General features: G+C 41.0%; 1 protein-coding gene across 2 annotated transcripts in view; it reads right to left on the minus strand.

Moving 5' to 3' along the window:
- Positions 1–227: 227 nt before the first annotated feature.
- Positions 228–19049, minus strand: part of VANGL1 (VANGL planar cell polarity protein 1) — a 69143-nt gene continuing 50321 nt past the window's right edge. The window contains exons 5-9 of one of the 2 annotated variants that reach the window (XM_027866788.1): positions 15003–15136; positions 13916–13954; positions 13441–13573; positions 8021–8255; positions 228–4011 (exon numbers count right to left, since the gene is read on the minus strand). In XM_027866788.1, the coding sequence (XP_027722589.1) occupies positions 3751–4011; positions 8021–8255; positions 13441–13573; positions 13916–13954; positions 15003–15136 (802 nt within the window). In that variant the 3' untranslated portion in view covers positions 228–3750. The remainder of the gene's footprint in view (positions 4012–8020; positions 8256–13440; positions 13574–13915; positions 13955–15002; positions 15137–19049) is intronic. The other variant, XM_027866787.1, reaches the window with a different exon arrangement.

Consider the following 19049-nt stretch of genomic DNA (forward strand, 5'->3'; position numbering starts at 1 on the left):
CATACCAAAGAATATGAGACATTCCCTTGCCATATACTATCAATGGATTTGGTTTATATACAGATTGGATAAAATGAGAGAGAATAGATTATTAGGTCAGTAACAGGAGTTGAGAGACCACCTGAGTGATCAGCAAACCCATGGCAGAATAGAATTTAGAACTCAAAACTTAAAAAAAAAAAACCCAAATGTTGAAAAAAAGTTGTTTTAACATGTAATTGGAGAAAAATAAGATACTATATATTAAAAAATAAAAGGGATTTTAAATAAAAAAAACTATGACAGAATGCTGGTTTTCAATTTGAGCTAACAGAGATAGTGGAAAGAACTCTTTACTTTAAGAAGCCTTGGGATCTAATCTCAGCTCTCCCTCTGGCTACGAGATATTACCTTAGGTAAGTTCCTTCACTGCTCTGGGTTTCTTTCTTTATAGAATGAAGAAAATGGACTAAATGATCTTTACAGCTCCTTCCAGCTCTAAAAGTGAAGGATTCCATTTCTCTTGAGCTCAGTCCTTCAACTTTCTAAAAGTCAAAAAAGGTCTTGGGTGCTCAGAGCAATATTAAGGAGCTTTAAAAATACAGTAGGGCTGGGAGCACTCAAAAGATGGGCTGGTGCTTAAGAAGTATGCCATATTGTGACTTGTATACTAAAGACACATTTGATTTTGAGTTATCCCTTAATAAATCACTGGGGTGGGGGGGGTAAACTAGATGTACAGAGTCTTTATAAAATCTGTGAGCTGTCTGTACATCTCTACTTTGTAAACTTGAATGCTACAGTTAGTGGGTATAGCAGAAACTAAAAATGGCATCTAAAGGCAATCTGAAGACTCTTTTAGCTGAACTACAGATCCTTTACCCTTCTAATATATATGGGTGTATATATATGCACATGTATGTATATATAATATGCATGTATATATATATAGTGTGTGTGTGTGTGTATACACACACACACATATATTCCCAGTAGCCTTTTTTTTTTTAATTTGTCACAGGACCTGACAGGAGGACACAATGAGAAAACTCTAACAGCTGTACTGTTTCAGCAAGTCTGCTTTGGAGTACCATATGCTAACTGTTTTAATTGTATCTATTCCCTAAATCCTAAAAGATATAAATTTGGTATCAAATACAGTGCAAAAGGACTTCACTTTATCATATCCATGAGAAACTCAACCCAAGTTAGTCCTAAAACTCCAGGTTCCATTTTTTAAAAGTGATTCTTTAGAAAACCAAGATGTCCTATATATGGTCTGGGTTCAAGAGGAAAACAAATTTCTCAGTTTCAGTCTTTCCCAATAGTGCTGGAAATGCACAAATGATAGGGCTTCTGTGGAGAGTGAAAATGAACTCACCTGTCACTACCCTAAAGGTGGAGAAATTCAAAGGAGAAACTGCACTAAGAGTGGGCAGAAAGAAAGCCCAATTTAACTCCTTCCAGGTTAGCTATGAAAGGGCTGATTAATAACACAAAGGAATTCATTTTAAAGATCAGGGTCTTTGTCTTGCCAGCATCTCCTTGAAGGGCATAGGATTCTATGACCCTTTAAAAGGAAATGTGTTTACTATCCCACAGCTGCCCATCTATTTTGCACTTGATACTAGAACACACCTTTATATACCAAGATTCCATTCCCATACCACAAAATATATTTCCTGAGAAGGTGACTGAGTATTTTAAGCAATTTCCAGTTTTGAGGGAACCTTGAGGGCAAAATCCCAAAGGAGAGCAGTACTCCCTTTGAGTGATATGTATTTCCTATAAGCAGGGGGGTCCTAGGAGTTGAATAGTGGATTCTGACACCGAGCCAAGCCTCAAGGACAGTCCCTTTCCTCTTACCCATTTCACTGCAGAATTAGAACAATACTGGCGACTCAAGAACATAGTCCAATTTTCGGCAACTGGTGTCACGTAAACCTCCAAAGACATTTTTTTTAAGTATACATAAGGTACTGAACAATCATAAAAAACATACAAAACAGTGTTCTTAAAATCAATGCACACCGGACACTGAAACTATCTCACACAACGTAATGTAACAGAGGACCTGGAAAACCTGGCTGCAAAGCAATACTGAATGCTTTAAAATTGTAAAAATCTGTGACGGAAACACAGGAGCTGGAGGCAAAAGTTGCTTCTGCTCCAAGATGGCCCCGCCTGAGAGACACAGTGTTGAACAGCTTTGCGTCGCCAGGAATGTCTTGACAAGGTCTCGCTTCTTTCAGCACCATGGCTGGTGATCAGCTAAAGACAGCTCCTTCAGACACACAGCTGGGAAAGGAGTCCCTTGACAATAAATTACATATAAGCAACTAATTCTGATTCACCTGACCCTTCTGTGATAGTCAGCTCCCACCCCATCCTACCACAGGAATAGTTTAAAGACCATAAGAGGTGCCAAAATAGCTCCCCTTCTCCCTTGTAGTAATTAGGAGGCAAAAAGCCACACAGTGAAGATGGTCAGAAAATAAACAGGAATTGATGTAGTTAGTTGCCATTACAGTGGATATGGTTTGATCTTTCTTAGCAGGGCAGCCTTGAAGGAAGGCTCTCTTTGCTTTCTCAATCTCTCAATCTCTCTCTCTCTCTCTCTCTCTCTCTCTCTCCATCTCCTTCCTCCTCCACCCCAAAGCTAGATGACTCCCAGCCATACCTGTCCATATCAAAACCACAGTCTATGTCTGTGGCACACAGTAGGTGCTTGTTGAATTTGAATGGAATTCTCCCATTGGTGGCCTTTCTTAGACGAAGTAGGGATGCAGGACTAATGGTAGAGAGATTTATGCGAGCATCTTCTAAATAGCTATTAGGAGTGTAAGCAAATCTACAATGAGGGCAGGTGAAGAGGGGTCATGGAGGCCCATACTCACAGGCCAGGGCTTCACCCTACTTAGTCCTCCCAGCTCTAAGGAGAAGAACCAGCAACAACAGCTATAGACCAAGGGGGGCTCCCAAGCCAGATGGAAGCAGGGTTGAGTAAGACAAACAGAGCAAAATAGTTACCTTTGGGGAGTGAGGAGTAGGGGTAAGGGAAGGCAGGGAGGGGGTTTCACACAATGCAAGAACCACAAACTGATAGTGCACTTATTCACTGTGATTTCTTTGAAGGATCTGAAGGCAGCGAAGATGAAAAAAGAAAGGCATTTTCTGTAATGGCCTGTGGCCCACAATGCTGAAGCAGTATTGGACCTTTACATACAATACAGATTGGGCAGACCAACTTCTCGTCTTTCCTGGGCCAGTCAGGGTCACCTTGTTCCAAGTGTGAGCTCTAGGCCCTGCACTGTTGGGTATACACCAGGAGCGTTACTGCGAAGAGAGGCGCTTCTCTAGGAACCTGTGGGCACACGAAGTGGACCCAGTGGGACAGAGTGTGGGAAGGACATGGCGGAGGACAGGGGGAGGTGGGATTGAATGACACTGAGACAGAGGACCAGCTGCTATAAGGCAAGGTTCCCATGAACACGCCAACTCCAATTTGGTTTACAGCTATCTATAAGACTCTGGCAAAAAAGTGAGAAGGCTTCTGTAGGAGGGTCAACTACTGGAGCCATGCCTCCTGTTGTCTCTCTTCAGGACAGGTGTCCCCTACTTTCTTCCAAATAAAGTGCAGATGGTCAAAAAATACTGGTCTGTCACTTGCCAGTTTCAGTCAGCATCAGAGAAACCAAAACCAGAGAAAAATCCCACAATATAATATATATAGATATATATATATATTTAAAAGCAACAAATATAAAACCTTTAAACTGATGTCTCAGATTGTAAGCGAAGGACAAATTTGTGCGATTTGGGGTCTATGAACTCTTCCGAAAGCAGGATGAAAGGGATTTTCTTCACATTAATTACAAGGCTGAAGTCCAAGCACTTAAGTACAAAAACAACTCCATCCCTCAGTCCATTTGTGACAGCTTCTTCACTAACGAGTGTCCACTGCTTAGAGAACCATCGATCCTTGTCATACTGCAGGGTTGGGCCAGCATTGAGGTAACGTTCTAGGAATGCCTGAAGAAAACAGAGGAAAATGCCCATCAGGAAAAGAGAAAATCTCATCTTCACACTGTTGTCTGGTTTTGTCTTTTTTAGTTCAGCTGCAATTTTTATACCCGGAGACATCGTTTTTTTCCCCCAATCAAATAAAACATTTCAATTAGAACACATTCTTATCTAGTTGTTTCCCTACCAGTTCACTGGAACATACTGGGAGGGGGAGGGGCTGCCCCAGAGCCAACAACTGCAAATTTCCTCACCCCACTCTTTAATTTTTTTTTTTTTAAGTAGGGCTTAGGTGATGAAATACCATGGTGGAAAGAGAATGATAGGTGGTATGTGAGTACATGTTTACATGTTTGGGCAAATACATATTTAGGTTTATGTGATAGAAGATGGTACTGTGGGTGGCTGGTTTGATGGATAGAGAGATGCCGGAGAAAAAGAAAACCTGTAATAGCAAAGGAGACATCACATAGGACAAACTATCACAGAAGGCTTGGAATTTATACCAATGAAAAGTGTGCCCATACCAAGGAAATCATGAATCTGTATAAATACTTATCCTGCATATACGTTCTTTCATACACACACACACACACACACACACACACACACACACATACATGTGTATTTGTTTGCATATTGTTTCCCCCTTTATTTTGCAAATTTATTTATTTTTAGTTTTCAACATTCACTTCTATAAGATTTTGAATTCCAAATTCCTTCCCCCTTCCTCCCCTCCCCAAGACAGCATGCAATCTGATATAGGCTCTACATATACAATCGTATCAAATTTCTACATTATATACAAATCATTTTTCTACATTAGTTATGTTGTAAAAGAAGAATCACAACAAAAAGGAAAAACCATGAGAAAGAAAAAGAGAAAATAGTATGTTTTGATCTGCATTCAGACTCCATGGTTCTTTCTCTAGATGCAGATAGCATTTTCTACCATGAGTCTTTTGGAATTGTCTTAGATTCTTGTATTGCTCAGAAGAGCTAAGTCTATCAAAGCTGGTCATCACACAACGTTGCTGTTACTGGGTACAATGTTCTCCTGGTTCTGCTCACTTCACTCAGCATCAGTTTATGCAAATCTTTCCAGGTTTTTTCTGAAATCCACCTGCTCATCATTTCTTATGGAACAATTGCTTCCCCCTTTAGATTGTAAGCCCCTTGAGGGCAGGGACTATCTTTTGAGTCTTTTTGTATCCCCAGAATGCACAGTGCACAGCGCCTGGTACATAACACGTGTTTAATAAAGGTTTACTGAGTGATTGATTGATTGACCCACTAAGCTCACCGAAGCAACACATACTAAGATAGCAGCAAGGTGGCATAGTAGATAGAACAATGGGTCTGGAGTCAGGAAAATCTGAGTTTGACTCCTGCTGGATGTGTGATCCTAGGCAAGTCACTTAACCTCTCTCTGCCTCAGTTTCCTCATCTGGAAAATGAGGATAATAACACTACATACCTCACAGAGTTGTGAGGATTAAATGAGTTAATATATATAAAACACTTTTTAAGCCTTAAAGCACTATAGAAATGACAGGGTATAAATACTAGCTAAGCAAGGTTGGAAATCACTGTCTTACCCCATAGATATGTGGATACCTCTTTTCTCATAAAAACAGACAATATTTGCACACAAAAAAAGGCTCTAACCTAGCACTTCCTATTAACGCCATAACACAAATGATTTTAGGATTAATTAGAAATGAAAGAGTCTCACGTTCGCTGATCTGTCTCTAGTTAGGTGTGCTCCTAAAGGGTTATCATTATCCTCCTTCCTGCTGTATTGTCATCTCACTCTATTTCTGACTGAGATGGGACACTAGAAAGCAGAACTAAAGTACATCAGGGCCACCAAAACATTTTGTGTCATTTTCTTTGGGCTTATTTTTGTTTTCTTTGTCCCCAGATCTCTTGGTAGGACTCTCGGATTATCCACAGTTGTATTCAAATCACTAGTCCTACAGCTTGTGCACAGGTCATTCCATCTTTGTATCCTCAACACATTGTAGTGTAGTGAATAGAGGGGCCATCTTCAAAGTCAAGGAGACCTGGGTTCAAGTCCAAACTACACCATGTAACAGACGAATGACCCTGGGCAAGTTAATTAATTCCTCAGTGGTACAGGTCAAACTGTAAGCTACAGAAAGGTTCCAGATCTCTCTCAGAAGAGGGGGCTTCTTCACTAGCTCTTTATCCTGATGACATGACATTTCTGAACTAAAAAGATGCCCTAGGACAGTTCAAAGTCAAGGAGAAGAGGCTCTGAGAGATGATGTATTTATGCAACTGCTGAGATCATTGGGGGATGGAGGTAGGGAGGAGTTAAGGGGGGAGGGTGGAATCATTTTAAACCACCTCTGTAGAGAGGTGGATGACCACGAATGCCATGACACCATGGCACAGCATGAGCTGAAGAAAGAACTAGCAAACCCGATCATGCTGGTATGTTTGCCAAGAAGACCCCAAATGGGGTCATGAAGAGTCAGAAACAACTGAACAATAACAAAAACAGCTAGCAAAAACAGTGTTTGGGCTGTCTGTTTTTCTATGTCATTTTGGGGGACCCAGTGGAGGGTTGGGGAGATTCACCAATGCAGAGGACAGTTGGTAGGGGTGGGGAGAGGGTAGGAAAGGATTGAAAAGGAATGGCAGGGGGCAGGTAGGTAGCACAGAGCACCAGCCCTGGAGTCAGGAGGACCTGAGTTCAAATCTGGCCTCAGACATTTGACACTTACTAGTTGTGTGACCCTGGGCAAGTCATTTAACCCAGATTGCCTCACCAAAAAAAAAGTCACACCCTCCAAGGACCTCACTTTCCTTGCTTATAAAATTAAGGGGTCAACTAGATGGCCTCTGAGATCCTTTATAGTTCCAGATGTCTGATTTTGAGATCCCATGATCCCCACTGACAAAAACATGTCCATACTGAGATACACTCTTACCCAGCATGCCCTCCTCACCAACATCACAGGGCTGCATAGCCACACCAAGGTAACAAAAGTTGCAGTATAGAGGATGGATGGGTAGATGGACACCAAAGTGACTATAGGCTGCAATATCTTAGCACACTTGAAACCAGACTTAAAAGGTCTATTTGTTGTTGCTTTAGTAAGTGGTATTTCTCTTTTCCTTTCCCTTCTTTCTTCCCTCTCTCCTTCCTTTCTTTTTTTTTTTTGCCGAGACTGAAAGCACAGCAACCACTCACAGACTAATCCCTCTGCTAACTGGCTGTGTTGGTCCGTTCCTCCTTAAGCAGCCTGGTACACAACTTCCCTCCCCTAGCGGCTTTGGCATATTTTTGTTGTTCAGTTGTTTTTCAATTGTGTCTCTTAGTGACCCCATTTGGGATTTTCTTGGCAAAGATACCGGACAAGTTTGCCATTTCCTTCTCCAGCTCATTTTACAAATGAGGAAACTGAGGCAAACACGGTTAAGTGACTTGCCCACAAAGCTAGCTAGAGCTGAACTCAGGAAGATGAATCTCCCTGGCTCTACACCTAGCACTCTTTCTACTGTGCCAACTAGCTGCCCTGCTCACCATATTAGTGCCAGACTTATTACAGACACTCAGTCAGTTTTAGCTTTACTACATCTCAGCACTCCCAAGCTCAAGGGAGCCCAGCCTCAGCATGCCTCAGTGACAGAGTTCACAAGTGTGCATATGATCACACCCAGCAACAACTTTTGTTTTTGACTGACTTGGTTGTTTTAGAGCTTTGCTTGATGCTTTAATGATCCCTACCTCAGAAACGTGACAGCAATGTGCTGTATCATTATTATCTATATTCTCTTCTGAGTAGAGTGTAAGCTCTCTGAGGGCAAGGACTGACTCTTCCTTTTTGGTCTTTTCACCAAGCATGGTGCCCAGCACCAAAGCAGGCACTTAATAAATACTGGCTAAAGGGGATCAAATTTTACTGATGGGGAAAACCGAAGGTTAGAAACAAAAAGGAAGCCATCCCAGCTGGGTAAGCAGCCAAGGGGCAGGACGACTCCGTACCTTGGGGGTCATGTTGTTGGTAATGCAGAAGGCCAGGTGCTGCAGGATGCTCTCCATGCTGTGATAGTGCTGCTGCCGGGTGGTTCGCAGGTACTTCTGCAGGGCCCGGGCCATGGACGGGAAGATGGCTTGGGCTGCCTCTCTGGGGTCCATCACTTCTCCGGGGATCTTCTGCTGCTCTTCCGCCTGGAGACGGCGGATATGAACGAAGGCCTCCTCCACCGCGACCACCAGCCTGCAGGAGCACAGGAGTCAATGCATAACTTAAACAAGGCCATCTCTAATCTTGCAGGAGAACTGAGGCTATTTTCAGTCCCCACTCCTCCCTCCCTCATTCCTTATCTCCACCTCCCCCAACAGACACAAGTGTTAGCTTCTGTGATTTATCATCTTTATCACCTGGTGGTCTCTTTGGCAAATAGCAAGAAGACAGTGAATAAACTACTGAGTCTGGAATCAGGAACAAATCTGGTCTCAAGACACTAGCTGTGTGACCTTGGGCAAGTCACTCTGTCTGCCTCAGTTTCCTCATCTGTGAAATGGGGATAATAATAGCACCTACTTCCCAGGGTATTGTAAAACACTTAGCACAGGGTCTAAAACATGGTAAGTTCTATGTAGATGTTAGCTATTATTATTACTGGCAGTCTCTTTGGCAAACAGCTAAGTGGCATAGTGAATAAAGCAGTGGATCTGGAGTTAGGAAGACTTGAGTTCAAATCCTGCCTTCAATGCTTACTAGCTGTGTAGCCTCGAGTAAATCACTTAACATCTGCCTGCCTTGGTTTCCTCATCTGTAAAATGCAGATAATTGTAACTTCCACCTGGCAGGGTTGTCATGAGGATCAAATGAGATAATATCTGTAAAGCGCTTTACAAACCTTAAAGCAGGGGCAGCTAGATGGCACAGTGGATAGAGCTCTGACCTTGGAGTCGGGAGGACCTGAGTTCAAATCTGGCCTCAGACACTTGACACTTACTAGCTGTGTGACCCTGGGCAAGTCACTGTTAAGTGACTCACCAAAAAGCTAAAACAAAAACAAAATCTTAAAGCACTATATAAATGCTAGCTATTATTATTCACTGTTATCATTATTAATTACTTAGAGAAAAGAGTCTAAGAAATCGTTAAGAAAAAGACTGTTGAGATGGTTGCTATAATAGGGGCATGGCTTAGGATTCAGAGTGGAAAGGGACCTTCTGGGTCATCTAGTTCAGCTCCGTCAGCTATCAGATAAGAAAACTGAGACACTGAATGCTGGCTACTAAATTGCATGACTTAGCATGAGAATGAGCCATCATTAACTGGCCTCAGAAAAATACTCAGGAGAAAGGTGAGGGGCTGAAGAAGGGACCGTGGAGCCAATTCCAATGAATCAACTTGAGAGTTGAAGCTCTCCCCAAGCAGGCACAAGCCCCTTTTTAGCTTTATTTACTATTATTATCTCCTCTACGCTCCAGGCCAAATCAACTACTTGATAGCCCCCAGAACACGTGTAAGGCTTCCCAACTCAGGGTGTCTTTGCACACACTACTTTCTATGCCTGGACTGCCCTTCTCTTACCTCAACCTCTTGGACAAGCCACCTAGCTGTTAAAGGCCCATGACCCAGGGCAGCTAGGTGGTGCAGTGGATAGAGGACTGGCCCTGGAGTCAGGAGGACCTGAGTTCAAATCTGGCCTCAGACACCTGACACTACTAGCTGTGTGACCCCAGGTAAGTCATTTAACCCTGATTGCCTTACCAAAAACAAAAAACAAAACAAACGAACAGAAAGTCCAATGACCCCCTCCTCCCAGGATGCCCTCTGACCCTCTCAGTCATGAATGAGTTTTTAATAACCACCCTGCAGACATACTCTCCCTTTGAGATACTTCCACACATTTGTGACTTAGTTCAACTCAGTTCAATCAGCATATATTAAGCACCTATTTTGTGCCAAGGACTGAGCCAGGTACAAAGGATGACCTCAGGGAGGCTGCATTCTACTTGGGGGGGGGGCAAGGGAACATAAACACAGGTAATAATACAAAATATAAATACAGTTTGATTTCAATACAAAATCTGGGGGGGGGGGGTAATGTGAGCAAGAGGGAATACTAACAGCATCAGGAAAGGCCCCCTGAGGGAGGGAGGCAGACCCTTTGTCTGGGAAAATGAGGCACAGGTGAGGAGGGAAATTATTCCAGGTGGGAGACGGAATGGTAGATACCTTGCCAATGAAGGGCTGGGAAACATTAAAAAAAACCACACACACAAATTCCTTAAACCTTGCATTTAAGGCTGTGCTGGCCAGTTTCCCAGGGTCTAGGGAACAGAGAACAACAATGATTTGTCAGAAATGAATCTGAGCCACAAGATTAGAGATGATTGTGTTTAACAGGATCTTCTAAACCAGAGATGACAGTGCACCCCAACAATATTAAAATGTAATTGGGAAATATTTAACAAACAAAATAAATAAAAAATACAATAAAACATAGATGATGTTAAAACACACACACACACACACACACACACACACACACGAGGAAAAAAAAAAGTCCTCAGTTCCTACAGAGAGGGGACCTCACAGGTCAGCCAGTAAAGCCACTTCATTTTACAGATGAGGAAACAGATGCCCAGGGAGTGAAGTTACTTAGCCAAGGATCCACAGGTAGTAAAAGTCCAAAGGTGTGACTCGAATCCCGGTGCTTTTCAGGCTGCACAATAGAGTTAAGGGAAGAAACGAGGCAGAGGAGACAACGTCCCTTCTCTTCTTACTTTCACCCTCCCAACCCCCTCAGGGAAAAGTTGTCACATCAAATAACAGGAATCCGTAGAAGTAATGAGCCACTTCAGAAATGCAATCAAAGTGGGCCAGAGGAAGTAGAGACCCGTCCACTCCCGAGATGAGGTGACTGAGAGATTGGAGGTTCCCACTCCCTGGAGGTATCACCACCAGCCAAGGGCTTGTGTGTCATGCTGGCTGTGAATGCTGTGAATGGTCTGAGAGTGAAGGTGAGGACCCTCAGACAGGACATGCAAGCTGAAATTGAACTGGAGTCCTACAGGGAAGCTACAAAAGCGGGAGGGAAAGCAGGGGTTGGTCCCTCATGCCTCTTTTTCCCCCCTTTTCTTTTTGCTCTTTTGTCTTCCTTCCTCTTCCTGTTCATTTTAGGTGTCTGAGTATTCTCCCTGACACCCCTTACCCCACCCCTCAGGCTACTATATGTTCCCTTTTACTTTTCTTTTCCAGAAGTACCAAAAATATCAACATTTTCCTCCAAGAACTACCCATTAAAAACCTGAAAGATATTTTTACTCTATCCTATCTTCTCCAAGGTACTTTTCCTAAAAGTTACAGCCTCCATTAGCTCCATTCCAATCTGATCATTTCCTCCACTTTCTTCCATATGTATGTGTATATGTATTTAGGTATATATGTCACTTTTGACATGTGCTTGCATTGGGTGAGTATTTAAAATTCACTAGAGTTAATTCTTCTCCACCCCCCACTTATGATAGTTATCTAATAGTTTTGCATATTTGTCCACAGGCTAAAATTTTCCTAAAGTCATCAGGATACATTTTTATACTTGATAAACAAACTTACTATAAATTTGGTTTCAAATTTGTTTTGATGACAAACATACTGTAGATTTGTCCATGAGCTAAAATTTTCCTAGTCATCAATGCATAGTTTATTTACTTGATAAACAAATCTACTGTAAATTTTGTTTAAAATTTATTTTGACTACAAATTTACTGTGTATTTGTCCCTGGGCTAAAAATTTCCCAAATTCATCAGTGTAGAATTTATTTTCTTGATAAACAAATTTACCATAAATTTTATTTTAAATTCATTTTTATTTTGACTACAAATTTACTGTCTATTTATCCCTGGGCTAAAAATTTCTCAAAGTCTTCAGTGTATAGTTTATTTACTTGATAAATAAATGTATTGTAAATTTTGTTCAAGATTTATTTTGTTTACCAATTTACTGTATATTTGTCCACAGGCTGAAATTTCCCCAAAGTCATCGGTTAAATAAATTTATTGTAAATTTTATGTAAGATTTATTTTGTTTACCAATTTACTGTATATTTGTCCACGGGCTGAAATTTCCCCAAAATCATCTGTTTACATTTTGTTTACTTGATAAACAAATTTACTGTAAATCATATTTACTCGATAAATACACAGCCTCTTTCAAGAAAGAGTCTCTGTGTGCAAGTTACAGGATACAATGCTCTAAGTTGTGTTACTGCCAACATCAAAAGCCCATGAGCTCATAAGACTCCTGAAATGTGACGTGTCCTGGAAGGGAGGCCATATAACACCACTCAGAAATGGTAGAACGACGGAAGTAGAGGCATCAAAAGAAGAGATTCAGAGCTGTGTCCTCCCTTGTTCTAATCCACCTAATGAATGGCAGAGGTCAAACATAAGATGCTAGAATCTCAGAGATGGAAGGGACCTCAAAAGCCATCTAGTCCAATCCCTCCCTGGATGAGAATTCCTTCTACCAACATATCCTATGAATGATCATCCATATCTTCCAAGAAGCCCATTCCAATCCTGTATAGCTAATTGTTAGGAAGCATTTCCTTTGTAACACCTACACCAAACTTCAATCTTCTGCTTTGGAACTTCCTCCTACTACTTCTAATTCTTTCCAATAGGGCTAAGCAGAACAAATCTAATCCCCCTTTTCACACAACTCTTCAAAAGCTTGAAAAAAAAAGCTATTGTTCTATACCCTCTTCCCCAAGTCTTTGCTTTTCCAAGCTAAATCTCCCCAGTTCCCATCAACCAATCCACATTTGGCATGAACTGGAGGCATCTTCATCATGCTAATCACCCCCCTTTGAATTCTCTGCAATTTATCAATGTCTTTCCACGGTGCCTAGCATGTGAGGTATAAGCCATTACAATAAGTGTGATGTCATAAGGTCCTTGAAAAACTCATGATGAAGGACTCCAGTGGAAAGACTTGATACATCTAGAATGAGACAGCGGACCTGGATTCAAATCTAGGCTGTGATGTTTACTACTTGTGTGACCTTAGGGAAGCCACATCATCTCACTAAACCTCAGTTACATATCTTTAAAATGGGGAGATTGGCCAAGACAATTTCTGTGGTCTCTTCTAGCTCCAAATCTATGATCCTATGACCAGATTCTTCAAAACCCAGAAGACACCATACTCATAAAATATCATTTCATTCAGCCTTGGGAACCAGTTTATTTCAGGAAACAAAAGGATAGTGTAAGCAGGGATAAGAATTGATGATAATAATAACAGTAACAAGTGTCACCTGCATAGGTACCTTAAGGTTTTCAAAGCCCTTGACATATATCATCACTTAGTAAACGTTTATTAAATGGAATTGAATTATTTCATTGAAGAAGAGGAAGGTGGGGGAGAGTCGCATACCTGGCTCTTCGTTTCTTTACTCGACGTTCATGTTCTGCTTCTTCATAATACAATTCATTGTGGCTAGAATCTCTGCGTCGAGCAGCAGCTGCTATCATAGCCCGAGACTGGCCTGCAGCATTGTTCCCTGGGCCTTCAAGAAAAAAGTGGTAGAAAAGCAACAGCTTTAATATCATAGATCTCCTAAACACAGGGAAGAAGAGAAGCTTCAAATTCTGTCAATACCCTCCACCCTATAAGAAACTTACTGGTACAGTTCTACATAAATCCCAAGGAAATAATCCCAACTTAATACCCCACGGAGTGGAGCATCCCCTAAATCTTTATCTAATATGCCCAGTTTAGGACAGGAAAGAAATTCTTAATAAAACCCCAACTGGATCAGTGAAAAGCGAAAAAGAATGGGATGAAGAATCCTAGACAATTAAAATGTTCGCAAAAAAAAAAAAAAGAGTGTGCTAAGGATGTTACTTACCATCCGTTATATAAAGTTTCAGTTTGGCCATAAGGGCAGCTGGAACATCACATTTCAGCAACAAAACAATGAGAGAGCATGAGAGGGAGGGGGAGAACAAGGACAGACAGAGAAAAAAGAATGTCAAGAGACATGGAGACACCAACCACACACAGGAAAATAAAAGTTATGCTGGAATGTGTCATGGCAGCCACAACTTTTAGGAAATATACCAACACCTCAAAGACATGCAAAAATGACACCTATTAAGCCAAGAGATATGGAGCCCATGTACGAGTTAAACATTTGACACCCTCCTTATCTCTGTACCAAAACGTATCTAACTCTTCTTATATATCACCTAATAGGAGACAAGCCCGTTTTTATAATATAAGTTTATTTCATCTTTAGACTCTAAAAGGCACGCTTTCAAAATTCACCCTCTAGCTTAACTTATCAGCAGGCTAAGAAATCAAATGAGCATTTTTTAAAAACAAAGAATGCACTTGAATCTAACACTGTCCATATATCCTTTATCTTGTTGACAGCATGCAGACAGGGAGGCTCTATCCAAAGTCTATCTTCTAGCCTTCCAGCAACTCCTACAACTTCATCTCCCAGAAAGAACTGACAAAGGCCAGGACTGCCCCAAATATGATGAGGAAAAAAAGCATGAACTAGTGAGATCAGTTGTATTCACTGACTTGGATGGCTATTTGAATCTAAGTATTTCTCCAAACTTTCTAAAGTGTGCCCTTCCTAAGAAAGGCTTTCATTATAAGATATTCCCAGAAGAAGGTAGGAAACATAAAACACTGTCATCCTTTTTTTAATTTTTAAAATAAGTTAAATTTTAATTTTTAAAATGTGTTAAACTCTCAGAGAGATTCTTTGTGCAATACATGTAAAATGTTAACCGACACTTTTTCAAAAAAAATGTTTGCCTACATTTAAACTCATCTGAAATAAGAATGCCATAGAAGACAGACACCAAGGGATGGTGGAACCAAATTGACTCTAAATTTTAAGCTCAACAGTTTCTTCCCCCCCATTCCCTCCACTCCCCAACCCTCCAATCCAACCTCAGAAACCACTTCCAAAAACATACCATCTACATTGTAGACTTTTAGGCCAGCCATGTGCTTAGCTGCTCGGGATTTGGAGGCTGTTAAGAGGGTTGGGTTATAGATGGTGAAATCTTTGTAGTAATTTTCCAGAACTACCAATGCTGCTCGCTGTATGCTGGGAAGAGAGAATAAAGTTAATTCAAATCTTTGGCAAATGACCAGAAATTTTGAGGTTTACTTTGAAGACAAACTGGCCATAAGGAAAAAAAAAAATCTCCTGCTTTCTAAGTTGTTTTCAGTGATAAAATGCAAGGGAGCTCAGCTAATATGCCATCACTACACCCCAAGGTTCATTACTCCTTGTCACCACCTTGATTCTGCGCCGAAACAGGGTCAACCAGTATCTCCCAACTGACCAACTCTCTCTTCTTCCTGATTTTGGTCCCATCTCCCCAACAATGGCTGGGGATAGGGGTGGGCGGGACAAAGTAGGATCCATAAGTCATTGGGAATAGGACAGAGCCTGAGCTTAGTAATATGCCACGCTGATTTTCCTAATCTCTATACCTGAAATAAGATAATCTTTTTGTAGGCACAGATGAGTACTTTTTAGTAATCTGAACATGCAGGGTTCTCAATAAATATTCAGAAGATGGAACTTAAGTAAGAGTAGCCAGGGTTCACTGGTGGTTCATTGGGTAGACTGCTGATCTAGAGTCAGACCAACCTGAGTTTAAATCCGGCCTCAGAGCCTTTCTAGCTGTGTGGCCTTGGGCAAGTCATTTAACCCCTGTCTGTCTTAGTTTCCTCATCTGCAAAATTGGGAAAATAATAATACCTACCTCTCAGGGACATTGTGAAGATAACATTGTAAAGCACTTTGCAAATCTTAAAGTGTTCTATAAATACTATTGTTGTTATTGTTATGGAAAGGTCTGATTGACAGCATGGAATTTACAATTTGAAAGTGTCATTAAATGGTCATAATCAAGAGTACTCAACCAGAAGATCCCCATCTACTAGTAGATCTCAAAACTGATGACCACCATCATCTCCTGCCACCCAGGGGAACATAGACAACAGTGCCCTCTTCCACTTTCATTCAATTTAATTTCATCAACATTTATTTAATGTTCGTGATGTGCCATGGATACAAATATGGGTAAGATAGTTCCTTCCTTTGAGGGGTCTATGCTCACACAGAAGATAAGGGACTTGACTATGAATACTTTCCCAGTGCCCAGTTCTGTGATGAGATCTCAGAGCTCATCCAATCCAGCTAATTTGGTTGTGTTCAGTTGTTTGAGTCTTGTCCAACTCTTTGTGACCTTATTTGAGGTTTTCTTGGCAAAGATGCTGAAGTGCTTTGCCATTTCCTTCTCCAGCTTATTTTACAGTTGAGGAAACTGAGGCAAACAAGATTAAGAGAATTGCCCAGGGTCACACAGCTAGTAAGTGTCTGAAGTCAGATCTGAACTCAGGAAGATGAGTCTTCCTGACTCCAGACCTAGCACTCTATCGACTTTGTCACCTAGCTGCCTCCTTCCAGCCCCCACTCCTCACCTCCGCCAACTAATTTTACACAGAAGGAAACTAAAGTCCAAAATCAGGTCTTTGAACTTCAAATGCAACACTCTTTCCACTGAGCTATAAGAGCTTCACAGAAATGAAATGGGACAACTGCTCCTTGCAAAAATGGTCAGGGAATCCTCATCTTCACAGATGAGGACAAGCACCCAGAAGTCACATTGGACCCTGCCCTTCCACTCTATCACTGATAGAACTTTCCTTCCTACTAAAAACATTTTATTTCCCATTAGAGGAATGAAAATTCCAAGCAAAAGCAAAGGTTTGGAATGTCACTCTTAGGTTCTTCATGTTAGGATTTGTTTTTCAAAGCAAATGGACTATGGATGAGAAAACTGCAGAAGTCAGACAAACTGGATGTCCTTCATCCTGAGGAGCACAGGAGACAGCATTGAATCGACACCTCCCAGGCACCTTTCTTAATTTTTCCACCCACATCAATCAGGGGAATCACAATTTGGAGCATAGGAAAAGTACCCAGGGAAGTTATTTCTGTTCCATAGCAACATACAGCAAACACCTAACCTTTTCCAATATGTACACACACAAATATCAGTATGTTTACACACACACACACACACACACACACACACACACTATCCTTCATTATAGATCTCAGTTGCCAAGTATTCACTATAGTAGCTACCATTTATATAACACTCTAAGATTTGCAAAAAAAAAATGAATCTATATGTATATGTGTGTATACACACACATACACAAATATGAGTAACCTCATTTGATCTCTCAACAACTTTATGAGGTTGGTCTTTTTATTATCTCCATTTTACAGACAAGGAAACTGAGGCTGAGTTACAAAGCTAGTAAATATATGAGGCAGGGTTCAAACCCAGGTCTTCTTGACTCCAAGTCTACTGTCAATAAGTACTCTGTGGGTACAGGAGTACAGACCCCACCAAGCCTTCATTCCAGACCAGGTTAGAAAGGAAAGTCTTGCCATACCCTCCAGAACAGTCAGATCTCTGGTGGGAAAAGAAAGGCAAAGAAAAGGGGTTCACATGACTTGCTCATCTGTGGGAGAATTTGTAAGAGTATTTATTTAGGGAAAAAAAGTGAACATGGAAGAAAAATTGTACACAAAGATCTCTTCCTTTACCCTATTCTCAAGGGAGATGTCAGAATGATTCACACAACAAGCAAAGACAACTGGCCAGCCTCCCGGGTTGACAAGCTGCTGCTGCTACCAGGGCTAAGAGGCTCTTCCAGCTGAGTTTTTATTTTATTTTATTTAAAAAAAATTTTTTTTCTTATTACTGAGTTTTAAAATCTCTTCAAGAAATGTTCAAACTCTCATTCAGGTAGAAAATAATCCATATACAGTAATGCCCCCTGTATCAAGTATTCCCCCTAAGCAAATTTTCCGGGCATGCTTGGTAAGAGACAAAATTTAAAATATTTGTATATACTTAATCATTTTGGATGGATACAGTTCTAAAATGTGTTATGCCCTTTCTTGACTTTTAAAACAGTGTTAACCTTTTCTTGATAACTCAGGGTCATTAGTAACATTATAGTTATTGTATTGTACTATAAAATAGTGAGCCTCAGGACTAAGGGTCTTTATCCTCTACACTAAATGATCCTAAGATCCTTTCCTTTTGAGTGTTTGTATCTTACTTTCATACTTTCCCTCTCTTCTCTTGAGGTTGGGCTATTACATGTTGCTGGAGTTAGCATGTTTACCTATAGCTGCCTTCCAAAACCACTGCCTTTTAATATGTGGTTTTTAATTCACCATTAGCTAGAAAACCAGACAAGCAAATTGTTAGACTTGTAACTAAAAGAAGAATATCATAGGATCTGAGCATTGTAAAGGAGAGACCAACTCAGACCCCAGAATACCATTTACAACTGATAGCACATGATGGCCTCTAGGGAGAAAGAGCTGCCTAAACCACCCATTCTACTTTGAGAGACAAGTTTCACTGTTAGGAAACTTTCCTAGTGTCCAGCCTAATCCTCCTTCTTTGCTTTTTCCACCCACTGCTCCCAGTTTTGAGGCCGAGTGAATAATTTTTTTTTTTTTTTGGTTAGGCAATGGGGTTAAGTGACTTGCCCAGGGTCACACAGCTAGTAAGTGTTATGTTTCTGAGGTCACATTTGAACTCAGGTCCTCCTGAATCTAGGGCCGGAGCTCTATCTGCTGCGCCATCTAGCTGCCCCCGAGTGAATAAATTTAATCACTTTTCTATATAACCGCTCTTTGAATACTGGAAGGTGACAGGCTATCTCTTCTTCCTTAAATGTATTCTTCCCCATGCTAAAGATGCTCAATTCTTTCAATTGATTCTTATACGGTGAACTATAGAGGCAGTTAGGTGGTGTAGTGGATAGAGTGCAGGGCCTGCAGTCAGGAAGACATCTTTCTTTGTTCAAATCTGGCCTCAGACACTTATTAACTGTGTGACCCTGGGCCAGTCACTTAACACTATTTGCCTCAGTTTTCTCATTTATAAAATGAGCTGGAGAAGGAAATGGCA

This window comes from Vombatus ursinus, unplaced genomic scaffold (assembly GCF_900497805.2).
Source record: "Vombatus ursinus unplaced genomic scaffold, bare-nosed wombat genome assembly UNPS02014782.1, whole genome shotgun sequence".
NCBI classification, from domain to species: domain Eukaryota; kingdom Metazoa; phylum Chordata; class Mammalia; order Diprotodontia; family Vombatidae; genus Vombatus; species Vombatus ursinus.